Below are 13,795 nucleotides of genomic sequence, written 5' to 3'. Positions count from 1 at the left end.
TAGCTGTGCATTGAACAAAGACCGGAAGGAAATAGGAAAAATTAAAAAAGGTTGATAAACTTGAGTGGTGTCAAGTATAGATAAATTTAAGACAGTTTTCTAATTTTATGCACTTATGGATTATGTTCAATGTTGAATTAATTGGGAATTTAACTATTTGGTATAAAGAGTGTTTTGTTTACTGTTCCAAAATGATTTATTGAGTAGTTCATCCTTTCCCCACTGATTGGAAATGCCACCTTTATTATTACATAATTTCCATAGCAGGAAATTCTGCCGTTGAATTCTGATGTTCCGATCTCTCCCCACAGCTCAAACATTATTCTCTCAAAACTTTCGTTTCTAGTCTTATGTATTTATTCTCCCAGATGAACTTTTGTTTTTTTAATTTGGGATATAGTGAATTGACAGAGAGGTTATAACACATCTCTATTTTTTCTGCAGAGAAGTAGAATGATTCTGATATTGATGCCAACATTCATTTACAAACGTTTATAAGTTTTCAATTGCCTAAAACAAAATATGCAATTGAATCCAGATGGAGAAATGATGGAGGCACACTGGAGATCTGTAAATTGAAATTCATCTTTGCCATTAATCACATTGGTGGCCTTTTGAGAAAAGTAGATTTTGAATGGCCACAGTGATTAGAAAGTCCTCAATCTTTGTCAAAAAGTATCACCCGTGGCTTATTATTTATGCTGTACTTGTTCCTCGGCACATTTTGAGAAGCTCATTCCTTCTGCTGGTCTTCTTGGTAGCTGCATCTAAATCTCCTTTGAGCTTTGTCTAACTTTTTGGGATGAAAATGTTCTTGTTCATATTCATAGTTTCTTTCCCTGTCTTCCTCTCCTGCTCCCCCCACCCTCCCCTCTCTTCTGTCCTGTTGAGTCTCTTTGTTCGTTTCTGTGTCACCCCCTCCCTCGTCCTCCAATAATATTCTTCACCACATCTTTCTGATCCCCTTTGTGATTAGCAAATGAGAGACCCTTTTGATTGCTGAATATTATTCTTAGTGCTAGGACTTCTGGGCATCTGTCTTTAATGGACATGTCTTATTTCTGACCTGTTATTTATCTTCTTTGACCAGTATAAAGCTTGGTATAGTCTTGAAAAAGAGGCATAATTGAATTGTAAAACTCTACTGTTGGGAGTTGTATTGCATTGGAAAGGGGTGCAGACTCTTTCATAAGTTGTAGACCTGGTTCACCTAACCAAATAAAGTAGTAATATGATCATTGTTTTGAACAGATACAGATTCGATATCCTTGTGATATGTGAAAAACTTTGATCTATTTATACAGTTTATTTTCTAAGATTACAAAAACGTATCATCAACAGGTCAGTTCAGATTTTGTCTGTGGATAATTAACAGTCTCTTTAGAAACCAGGAACATGACTAAAGCAAGCTGTTCTTCCTTTTTTAGGAAGTGGAATTTCATCTACGTTTCCTCTGTCTGTCCTGTCAGACATTTGTTATTGTTTTTTGCTTTTCAGCCCTCTTCCTGAACTTTTTTTTTTTTGAAGCTATTGTATGGTAGATTTTTCTTGGCATGTTACTTTCTATTGATTATACGTGTGTGTGCGCGTGCGCATAAAAGGACAATTCAAAATTGTGATCTGGTGGGTTTTTTTGGAACTCCACAATTTGTATTTATTCCTGTTCATGATTCAAGATGATGTTTTGTGTGTGTGATGGATTGCAAACCACTAGGAAAATACAGCCTGTTTATTTCAAAGTTTAGCTAGAATAACCGTGAAGTTACTGGAAAGAGGAGGTGCACACTGACTTTGTTTTTGGTCCTGGTTGGCCTAACTCTTGATGTCCTGAGGAATACTGTGCTAATATCCATCAAAGGCAAACAGATGTGAAGGACACTGTGGAGGCTTTTCTGTGTTCACTTTTCTCTCCTGTCACGGGGCGAGGAACTCTCAGAGAGTGGGTTTGTTTTTGTTGGGCGAGCCCACAGAAGCCCAGATGCTTCTCTGCAGTGGGCTGTGCTCTGGAGGCCCTCCAAAGGGGGCAACCCTTTCCACCTCTTGGTTTCCATTTTCCTGCCACTCCCACAAGCTGGGTGGTATGTACCTGCTCCCTGGAGGCCCCCTTTGTATTGCCTTTCTGTGTTTGAGGGGAGGGAGTGTCCTGAATCCGTGAAGCCTTCCAGTCCCGAGACAGTCTGGCAGGCTCATCCATCACTGCTACCTTGGTTGTAGCGCCGATTGAGCTGCCCCTCACCGTCTCTGGGTGATGATATCCTGGGGAGCGCTAGCCTGCCGCCCCTTCCTCCCTCCCCCCCTCCCTCCCCCCCTTCCTCAGAGTGTGCCTCAGTGACCCAGAGTGGCAGCTCCTCTCCTGGGACTAGGGTGTTTAGCAGGGTTTTGTGACAATCAGAAGCTTTCAAGAGAAAGTGTGAGGCCAGGCTGGATGAGAAAGAGGACAGGGAAATCGCTCAGAGAAGACAAACAGTGATGGGAAAGGGCACAGCAAGTGCTGGATCACATAGTGCTGTTTACTTGGCAATGTTTGTGAATATTTGATGTTCTTACAAGCCACTGTGGTCCAGTACAGTGTAAGGACATAGCTAACAATAGTTATTTTGAAGCTTTATACTATGGTGGTATCTTACGTGCAGGAAAAAATAAATACAAGCAATGATGTCCATCAGGTAGGAATTCAAAGAAAGTAAAATACAGCAAAGTATCATATTTACACATCTAGTGAATAAAAAAATTCTTTCGTACGTCTTCAATTTTGAAAACAGAACAAACCAGCTCTGAGACACATACTTAAATAGATCAGAAAGCATCTCCCTGTTGTCCAAAACATTGTTTTGGGAAGAACGATCCATAATATTTGGGCTCACCCACATGAAGTGAACATAAGAAAGGATGCTGTTTTGGATCAGTGCCCTTTTTATTGTGGTTTCTCAGAGACAGGATGAGAAAGTGTGATGATACCCTGACTTGTTCATTTTTCAGGGGCAGGTGACAGTCTATGCGAAGTTTGGCAAAAATGTTTATCTTCCTAAAGATGCCGAATTTTACTTCATTTATAATGGATCTCATCAGAGACACATCGTGATTGCAGAGCGCACAGAGGATAACGTTCTCCAATCCAGTGTTCCAGGTGAGGCATCCTCTTTATTGTGCAATTGGAAAAGCTGTCTGTGAGCATCTTCACGGTGCTCCAAGGTGGGATGGGTATGAGTGAGAGTGTATGTGTGTGTAAGAATGTATGTTTGTGTGTGTGTGTGTGTGTAGGGAGAGGACTCACACTGGGTTATCGCATGTCCGAGGCTCTTCCAGCTATGTCTACAGCTCCCTGAGCAGCATAACATAGACTTACCCTCCAGGTTGGGGGTGCCCTGGATGTAGTCCAGTGGAGGAGACACTCTGTCTTCGCATCAGCACCTGTAGTCCTGGGCCGCGGCCAGGGATGGCTCAGGCGTATCTGAGATCCTTGATGGTTGTCTTCATTCTCTCTTCCTCGTTCTCCTGTGGTCAGTCCCGCAACCTCTCTTGCTCTGCTCCCTTGGGTGGCAGGGGTTCCTTCCCTGGCAGCCTGTCCATCCAGACGCTCCCCTACTGGCTCTCAGGTTCCAGAACTGTCTCTTCCCACCACCAAAATGTTCACATTCTGAAACCTGTAATTCTCCCAGATGTCTTCAAGTACCACAGTGACAGATGACAAATTAGTGTATCGTGTTAATGTTATCATGAAGTAACAGCCCCTTCTTAGGTACAGTTGTTCTTTTTATTTTCATTGGCATGTGGGTTGTGCATCTGAGACATCAAGTTCTAGCCTAAAGGTGCAATTAAGATGTCATGACCTGCAGGAAAGGAGAGTTTTTGTTGTTTTTCTTGTTTGTTGACTGGCCAGTTTTAACTGTGGGTCTTTCAGGCCTTCTTAAATTGTATCATATAGGGAACCTTCAATTTTTTTAATAGGTAAGACTGGCCTCATTTTTAGAAGAAAAATGTTTCTAAGTGCTTCTGTAGTATATCTGTTGCATGTGGGAAAAAAGAAGACAGTAAACATGCAAACGCAGACATAGTGAGAATTGTAGTGATGTGCAAAGACCTTTCAGACCTTCCTGGGTTTGGTCACTGAATCAATCTATTGTGCAATTTCTGGGACTTTGGGAAATTTTAAGCACTTCTCTCTCAGACCCAGTAACTCCCATCCTCATAAGAAAGAAAAAGTCAAACCATATTAGTGGCACAGAGCTATACTGGCTGCCAGTCCGTTTTGCCTCTGTCCTTTTGCTTTGGCATTTACGTTGATGGTTTTGCTGTATTTAGCTTGGCCCTCTTTTCTTGGTTTCTCTCTCTCTCTCTTTTTTAATCAAGCCCCTTATATAGAAGGGATAAAAATAATAACTAAAGGGCCACTCCTAACATCAAAACTTTCACCTTTTTCTTTACTTGCATGTAGGGGAGAACCTCCTTCCCACCCCATCTGTGTTAAAAAAAAAAATCTTTTTTGATTATATTGTGGCCTGCTTAGAAGGGAGGGTTCTTACCTTGATTTTAACAAATTCACTGCGGACAGTTTCAAATTTCTGAATCTTAAATTTTCCTGGATACAGCTTTGCCAGGGTATGTTTCCGAAGTGTGTGCAGCAGGTTTCTGAAGTTTATGCTGGATGCGTGTAGTCTGGGGGGGGGGGGGGGCTGCATTCTGTGTCTGTACCATTGGACCTCTTTAAAAAGGCAATGATGTGAAAAGAGCAGTGGTTCTTGCCTGGTAAACCCGATGCGCTTATTCCTTGAAGCCTGGCAGCATAGCTTCTGAGGAAAAGCTTTGGAGAATAAGGCAGAACAAGGATGATTTGCTCCCGTTAGCCGTTTGCTTGGGGGCCAGTGGTGGCTGAATGTTAGCCCTTCTTCTGTCCAGCTATGGTTATCATAATCACAGAGGTTTGGTGGTAGTAATTCCTGGAAATTCTGCCAAGGACAACATAAAAACGTACCTGGGTAGAAGTTCACCAACCCTGGTAAAATGAAAGAAGAGTGTAGGGAGGAGAGATAGGTAGCAGGGTGAGGTGACCACCCGACAGAAGTATTCAGAGCGGAGGAAGCCGGAAAGAGAAAAACAAATACTGTATGCCACCTCATGTGTATGGAATCTAAAAAAATGGTACCGATGAACCCAGTGACAGGGCAAGAATAAAGATGCAGATGTAGAGAACGGACTTGAGGACCTGGGGGCGGGAGTTTGTGTGAAGGGGAAGCTGGGACGAAGTGAGAGAGTAGCATTGACATATATACACCACCAAATGTAAAATAGATAGCTGGTGGGAAGCTGCTGCATAACACAGGGAGATCAACTTGAGGGTGGGTGAGGACTTAGAGGGTGGGAGGAAGTTGCAGGAGGGAAGGAATACGGGGATATATGTGTACATACAGCTGATTCACTTTGTTGTACAGCAAAAACTGGCACAAAAGTGTAAAGCAATTATATTCCAATAAAGAACGTTAAAAAAAAAAAAGAATGTCTACAAGACAGAGCAGCCGTTCTCAGAAGTGGTGGTGGGGCAATGAATAGTATATATAATGTTTCTGTTGAGTAGTGTTTTACCCATCGTACTCACGTTCAAAAGAACTCTGGGGAATTAGGGTAAACTTGTGTAACTTTGTGGTGCTACCTTATAAAACTATCACCTAAAGAAATATATAAAAACGTATGACTCAGAAGGAAATGCCAGAACAGAAAAGGGCAAAGGCCTTTAAGACAACGAACTAGAATTTGATGGTTGGGAAGGAGTACAGGGTGAAGTTATGCCAAATAACCATGGTAATGACAGGAAAATAGGCACTGAAATGGTCAAAGCTCATAAAGGTTAGTTTGAAAATCAGGAGTCCCTGGAAGAAGATGGGGGCAGTGTAAATTTGGACCCACAGGCTTGGCAGCACTTAAAGATAATTGGCCGCATTCCCCTTCTGCCTTGCTCTCCGGGAGCGTGTGATACGCTCGGGCTCATGCTTTGGACACTGGGAGAGCATCTTCCGCCGACTCTGGGTGAACTGTTCACTGTCTTGTTGTCCAGGCCATGGGCTGCAGGAGACGGTGACGGTGTCTGTGTGCCTCTGCTCGGAAGGTTACTCCCCGGTGACCATGGGCTCCAACTCTGTGACCTATGTGGACAACATGGCCTGCAGGCTGGCTCGTTTGCTGGTCACCCAAGCCGATCGCCTCACAGCCAGTAGCCACCAGACCTTGCTGACTCCGTTTGCTCTGACCGTGGGAGCGTTGCCTGCTCTAGACGAGGAGCTCGTGCTGGCTCTGACTCATCTGGAGCTGCCTCTTGGGTGGACTGTCTTGGGAAATTCTTCACTTGAAGGTGGGTCCTCACCAGAAAATTAAGGTGTCTCCTCTCTACGTCAAGTTCAAATGTGCCTTACAATTTGTTGCCCGTTTACCTGGGTGGGTTTTCCTGCCTTGAACTGATCAAACTGGGATCCCTGACGTTCTGAGCCACTCCTCTCTGGGCTAGTTGATGCCACTCTGTTCCAGGAGGTGAAGAGCTGTTCCTCAAGGAGGGAAGGACTGTTTCTTTGTGGAAGGCTCTTGAGCCAGCTGCTTTGGGCTGTGGCTCCGCTTCCTTCTCCTCGCTGTAAAAAGGGGATATTGGTGTCCTGTTTCCAAATAGGTAGAGTCATCTTGCAAGGAAGAACATGCAGCCAGCTCTGTGGCACACTGAGAAGAAATGTGGCCATGTAAGAAATGTAACCGATGCATTGACATCTTTGAGAATGTCAGTGTCACTGACAGCATTCATGTTTACTATAGTTACACGAACTTTTGGAGTTACTTCTGGATGCCCCTTCTTTACTAAAAGACTAAATAGGTGCTTAATATCATTAAATAGACTCTTAAAACCACTTGGAATCTGTGTGAACAGAGATATAGGTGTTGTATATAGGCTCGTACTATGCACGAGGCTACACTGTTCAATAGATACTACTTACGGGGGTGATTACAAATAGCATAGTTTTACTGGGGATAGAAATGTTGCTGTGTATTTTATTGGACACAAACATGCGCTATTGCTGTTTTTCTGTATTCTTCCTATGACTTTAGCTTTGTGGTTGGATGATACTCTTTTTAAGAGTTTCTGCTTGCTGAAAATTCTGGTTTCAGGTTGGTTTAAATTTGATCATGGATAAGATTAAATGCACTACGCTAGGTGAAAGGGGTATGATTTTTTTTTAAACAGCATCATAAGGCCATAAGCCACAATCAGAGAGGATCTCCATTTCTTTCCTTTATCAGGGTTATACTTAAACTCTCCTGGGCGCTTAAGGATGTTTCTTATTTGTTAAGACCTCGGGTGAAAGAAGTCACAAGCCTAGTTCAGCACTGAGCCATGCCTGACTCCCAGGTGCTGCGCTTAGCTGTGCGGTAGCTGACTGATATGAAGGAAGGGATGGGCTTCCTGACGGAGTGGATGCTGTCTGTTCTACTAACCATCATCCCCAAGGACCCAGCAAAGAGCTTGGCACATAACAGGTGCTCAGGAGGTACTTGAATGAATGAGGGGTGTATCCTGAGAACTTTAAGGAGCTGCACATGCTAGATACTGCTACTGTAATTCTCCTGTATATATAGGAGGAAAAAAATGTTTTCTGGCTAAGGGACTTTATTCATATATATATACACACACATATATTCATATATTCATTTGTGTATTATGCGTGTATATACATATATTCATTCATATGTGTATATATATATGTATTGATATATATGTGAGTGTGTGTATGTATGTATATATATGTATATGCACTTTCTGGCTAAGGAGCTTCATTTTCTTAAGCCTCTTGGCTTTTAAAAATTTTTTTGTCAATAGTATTGGAGAGTATCTTACATTTTGGAAGGCAGACTCGTTTTGACATAGAGCTTTCGTAATTTCTCACTAGTCACCATGCTCAAAGACATAAATAAAAAGCTTCAAAGCCTCTTGGAGAGGCAGGCGCAGGTCAGCGAGAGGGCTCCTTTCCTAGCACAGCAACTCTCTCAGCATAGCAGGTTGGCATCTGCAGTGGTTCAGTTTGTGCCTCTGCAAAATGATAAATTGTTGAAAGTTATGGAACTTCATAATTACACATGAACAGGTTAAACTAAGAACCTCCAAAGTGGGATTCATATTATCCACATGCTGTATTTATTTTTCACCCAACAATTTAGAACTAAGTTAAGGTTTCATAATCTTCAGTCTGTACATTGACAGTAGTATATGCATACAGTTTTCTGGGTTGGGGACATATGTGCAATTATTTTTGCTGACAGAGATGCATAATCAAATAAGTTTGGAGAACGCTGGGCTAACCACCAAGTTGCCAAGGGTTACCTTATTGCCATTTTCATTGATATTTGGAGAGGTGTCCTTGTTTTCCAAGCCTCCATCTGTCATGACCCTTTGGTTTATCATATCCTTATAGCAGGCATATTTATGTCACTAAGATATGTAAGTATATATTGTATAGTTATAGGTATTTTCATGAGAAAAATTGGAGCAGTTGTTTTACACGGTGAGACATTGTATTCTATTGGAAAACAATTCTAGTGTAATAGTCATTAAGATTATGTGCCAAATGCTGGCCCACTTGCTTCCTGGCTATGCGATCATCTGGGCAAGTTGTTTTTGTTCCCACGCCACAGTTTTAATTTCTAAAATGAGGCATAATAATACCCACCTCAATGACCTGTTGCAATGGTTGAATTAGTGTATGGTGAAGCTTCTACAGCAATGTCTGAACATACTAAGTTCACGTGTGTATGTGAATGGATTTCCATGTATAGAGAGTAGATTGTATGTGCATATGTGCAAAGCAAATTACAGTTGGTCTGGGCAAATGAAGCTACAGGCAAAGGAAAAAAATCTCGGTATTGTAAACAATTCCTTGAAACTTTTAGTAAATTTCTAGACTTTCTCTAGAACAGTTTGTAGTACTTGAGGTAACATTGCCTGCAGCCCAGACTTGCAATAGCACTTCTGTACAACATCAATGTGTAGGGACAGGGTTAATACCCCTTTTTCTTTTTGGTCCTCAGATTAGATAAGGTCCACCCTGTCTTCTAGTTTGCTGATCCTTTCTTCTACTTGATCTAGTTGTCTGTTGAATTCTTCTTTTGAATTTTTCATTTCAGTTATTGTATTCTCTGCCTCTGTGATTTGTGTTTGGTACTTTTTAACATTTTCTATCAGTTGAAATTCTCACTTTGTTCATGTATGCCTGTCCTGACCTCGGTGAGCATCTTTGTTATTTTGAACTCTCTATCAGATAAATCACTTATTTCCATTTCATCAAAATCAGTTTCCGGAGATTTATCTTGTTCTTTTGTTTGGAACTCATTATTACGTTTCTTCATTTTCCTTGACTCTGTTTTGGTTTCTGTGCATCAGATAAAACAACCACCTCTCCCAGTCTTGACAGACTGGTCTTGTGTAGATGAACCTTGTCAATCATCCCAGCCTGAGGTCCTGGATGCCTTTTACATCTGTGATAGTCCAAGTTGCTGTCTTTGTTCTTTGTGGCTCCCAGTAGTTGAGTGTGTGTAAAGACCCTGTAAAGACCTGTCAGCGTCCTAGAGGGGAAGATCTCAGTCAGCACTTAGATGCAGCTGATTAGAAGGCATAAGCTGAGGAAGTATGCAGTCAGATCCCTTCCAGGGAAAGACTGGAAGGTGGGTGTTCTGGGCTTGCTCCTCTCTGCAGAGCCCTGGGGGGATGGTTGCAGCAAGTACGTATGTGCACACCCATTAACAACTACTTCTTTAACCCCTACAGTCCTGTGAGACTTGTGAATGCAAGCCCCATTGGCTGTCAGTGCCAGGCGATCTGGGACCTGTCCCTCGAGTGACAGCCATAAAAGCAGCTCCTTCCAGAGAGATGCTGGTAACCTGGCTTTGTTGTTGGAGTGGACCAGAGCAAGGGAGTAGGGGAATTGCCAACCGGCTTCCTTGGGGTCCAGGGAGAATCACAGCCAGCCCCTAGATGCATGCTGATTAGAAGCTGGACCCTTGGGCAGCAGCTTATAAAGTGTACAGTAAAATCTCTTGCAGGGAGAGACTGGGAGATGGGTGTTTCTGCCTGTTCACTCTACACCGAGCCCTGGGGAGATAGCCATGGTGCCTGCTTATGTGCCCATCTAGAGCTGCTGCTTTATTTGCTATAGTCCTGTGGGATTCATGGGTGTAAGTCCTGTTGGCTAGGTGTTTTGGGGGCCCATGCCTCAGGTGGGAGCCTTAAACGTTGGGGTGCTGTATGTACGGTGAAAACCCTTGACTCCTCAGGGAAAAATTGGGAGTTGGGGGTTCCCTCCTGATTGTATGGTGCTGTGCTGGGGGTGGGGTTTATGGCAAGAGAGTGTCTCAGCCTTTCCTACCCATTTCCATGTGAGTATTTTCTCACTCACCCCATGTGCAGGAATCACTAAGCTAGTTATTGGATTTCCGTCTGTGGGAATTGCTCTGTGTGTAGTTGTACGTTTGGTACTTCCATAGGAGGAGGGAAGTTCAGGAGTCTCCTAAGTCACAATCCCAGGCCTTCCCCTTCGATGCAGTAGAGTTGTAATTTAAGCTGTTTGGAATCTCAGTGGGTGCGATGTACATGCTCAGTGCATCTTTTTTTAGTGTACATGTTTTATTAGTGTTGCTTGTCCTTGAGGCAGATAAATTACATTAGCAAAGTAAGAAGTAAACTGGCATGTGGCCCACTGGTGTTTACCATTGTGTTAATGGTAGGGGCATCGTAAATGGAAAAGTTTTTTCTCCAAGTAATTATTTCTCCTAAGACCTATCCAAAAATGATTTAAAACTTTACTATTCATATTTATTTAAATATTCATATTTATATAAAATTCTTTGTGTTTATTTATGTTTTTTAGGGGGATACAGAGGATGTTATGGAATGAGTAAAACTGATTTCTGTAATGATTTTGTCATGGAAGAGTCTGATGGAAGCCTTACTGAGAAGCATTACTGTATTTCCTTACATTTTATAATACATCCCTCATTTTTCTTTCTTTCCAAACCCTTCCTGAGGGTTATCAGGAAGGCCCAAGAACCTGTAGAAGGGCCAGAGTCTGAGCAGAGTGTTGTGTCTTGTAAAGAAAAGCAGAGCCTTTCCTTGGTCCTGCATCTTACCCATCATTACTCACAGTGCAACTAAGTTATTGTCCTAGGGAAGGAAATATCCTGTGTTTTATTTAATTTTGTGCCATAAATAAAATTGGATTTCTGTTTCATAAAATTAAACCCATTCTTTCTGTGAAACAGCTTTTATGATAAAAGCTTCTGCAGGGTCTCAGGACCTCACATTTATAGTAAAACTTTAAGTAGTAATATAATATCCAATAAAATTTCACGATTAATTTTTTTGTCCTGGATGTTTGGTTGTTTGTTTTCTTGGACAGAAATATTTTCTCAGAGATTGGCATAATTTTGACAATTAGGTTAATTGGCATAAAATACTCTTTTTTATTCTGTTGGTGCTCTGATAACTTGAGTTAAAGTCTTCCCTTTCTGCTCAATCAAATTACTTCCTTTCACTTGTGTGTCTAGAAGCCTGACATGGCTGGCTAGCACCAAATTTGCCATCACCAGTGCGGAGGCTGCCATTTGCGTAAAGATCCCAAAGGGACTACAGATGCCACCTCGGAGGACTAATGGCCTTGCCCCGGGGAACATGGTAGCTCCTCTCCCAACCTATGGAATTAGGTAGAGCTTGTCCTGGTTATGCATTATGATTTAAGGAAAAAAAGCCTCTTTACTTAAAAAAAAAAGTCATATAAAGTCTCTCTCTCACAGCATATATTTACACTTACAAACCAATACAGAGCAACAATTTCAGATTCAAGACATTTTCTGCCAAAGTAAATTAATGTTGTGAAAAATGAGTTCGGCTCTTTCTGCAGTTCTCCAGGTAAAAGTACTTCATATGTTCAAAGGTTTCCTTATGGGCAGAAGTTCTTTGTTGTGGAAGAGAGAGAACTCTTTGTTAATTATACTAATTATAAAAACATAACCTGTTTTTCAGCTTTATTGAGATATAATTGACATGTATCGTGTATGTTTAAGGTGTACAATGTGTTGATTTGATGCATTTATAGATGGCAAATGATTCCCAGCATAGCATTAACACCTCCTTCCCATCACATAGCTACCATTTCTTTTTTGTGGTAAGAACATTTAAGAAAGGTGGCACCATGAATTGAATCTGTAGGGTGAATACATTAAAATTGTTAATAAAGCAAAGAAAATATTACCTGTAAGTACTTCATCAAGTTTAAGGAGTTAAACTTTAGTCCTACCTTTATAGTTGGTTTTATAAGTGGGAGAAGTTTTTAGGGTAAGCCAGCTGAGCTTTGGCAGTTTTTCTGCAGGGCTGTCTTGGGTATAAATACAGTCAATGTATTTTGGGAGGTGGCTTCTCGTTCTGTAGTTGTATGGTTGGTTGGAGAGCCTTCTCCAAACAGAAGCAAGGATGGAACAGGTAGGACCCACTGACAACAACTTAGAGAATTTATTATTTTAATTATTAATTCCAAAGATCAGATCAAGAGTATGCTCCTTTCCTTGTAAGTAACACCAGTGGAGTTATAGCAACCAGAACAGATTTAAACTTCAATCCAGAAATTAGAGAAATGGTGCATTGGTTGCTGAGTACATGTGTCAGGGCAAGTCCAAGTAGTATCTGTCTGTGCAAAAACAAGTCACAGTGTAACGAATAGTGACTTAAAGGAGAAGTAGAAACCTCATCCTGGGCTACAAGTGTAATGGATAAGGACTGCTGTTACTAAGAAGAAGGGTGGCTGGAATGATGCTGTGCTTTATTTATAGGGTCTTTATAAATTCCCTCTGAAGAGTGTTTGTTTTTCTCTATTTTCCAACTAATGGGGGAGAAAGGAAAAGAAATGCAGTTGACCAAAAGGACTTAGAAAGAAATTTTATTAGAGTGGGGGTTATTCAGCGACTGTTAAATGTCTCTTAACTTTTTAGTGTTCCCTTAAGGAGTTTAAAGAGCAATCGCCATTATCTGCAGGAAATGCCATTAAGTGAGAATTAACAGTTCACTATGAGAGACTCAGTGGGAACTGCCAGTTTTCTGTGACATCTACATCTTGCTTCAAGCCGCATACCGGAAACATCACCTTCTTTCTAGGCAACGAGAGAAGGCAATGTGTGGGCCAGCAGTGTTTGACAGAGGGAAATATCTGTTTATCTTTCCTAGAAGAGAGGAAGGAGATCTGTAACCAGTAAGAAGCAAGGCTTGTTTAACACTTGCAATGGAGCTTGGCTGGTGTTTTTATCCTCAAATACAGTCTGCCAGCTCTAGAAACTGAAGGAAAATAGAGCAAGGCTCAGGAGCAAGGCCCCGTTGGTTGGCCCCCACCTGTGTGCCAGGTCTTGTTAGCCCGCGGATGGTACATTGGATTAGAAGACTTGCTCGCTGTCCCACAGACTATGTGAAGTGTCAGCTTTGTCTTTCTGCCCCAAAGCTATGTCCTGGACAGAAAGTTTGAGATAACATGAGCTGATGTCCTACCAGTGGGTAGGAAACCCATAAAGGACAGATTTATTACAAAATACAAGTTTTTAGGTTTTAAAAAAAAATTTTGGAAGCGTTTTAAAATTGATGCATTATGGGTATTGACTAATTTGGGGATATATGTTCTTTTCGGAAATCTTGACATTTTTCAAGCAGTTGTGTATACACTCATTGTTACTTTCTAGCCTTTTGGCACTTCTGATAGTATCTGGTGGGATAGACATCGCCACACTTTCTTTT

General features: G+C 41.6%; 1 protein-coding gene across 1 annotated transcript in view; it reads left to right on the top strand.

Moving 5' to 3' along the window:
- The window catches only part of ARHGEF28 (Rho guanine nucleotide exchange factor 28), a 296,643-nt gene that overhangs the window by 112,128 nt on the left and 170,720 nt on the right, over positions 1-13,795 (top strand). Inside the window, 2 exon segments of the mRNA XM_057741127.1 lie at positions 2,980-3,127; positions 6,050-6,343. Coding sequence (XP_057597110.1) covers positions 2,980-3,127; positions 6,050-6,343 — 442 coding nt within the window.

The sequence above is a fragment of the Hippopotamus amphibius genome, chromosome 1, assembly GCF_030028045.1.
Source record: "Hippopotamus amphibius kiboko isolate mHipAmp2 chromosome 1, mHipAmp2.hap2, whole genome shotgun sequence".
Lineage (NCBI taxonomy): Eukaryota > Metazoa > Chordata > Mammalia > Artiodactyla > Hippopotamidae > Hippopotamus > Hippopotamus amphibius.
Note: the sequence above shows the minus strand (reverse complement) of the source record. Positions and strands in the feature narration are given on the sequence as shown.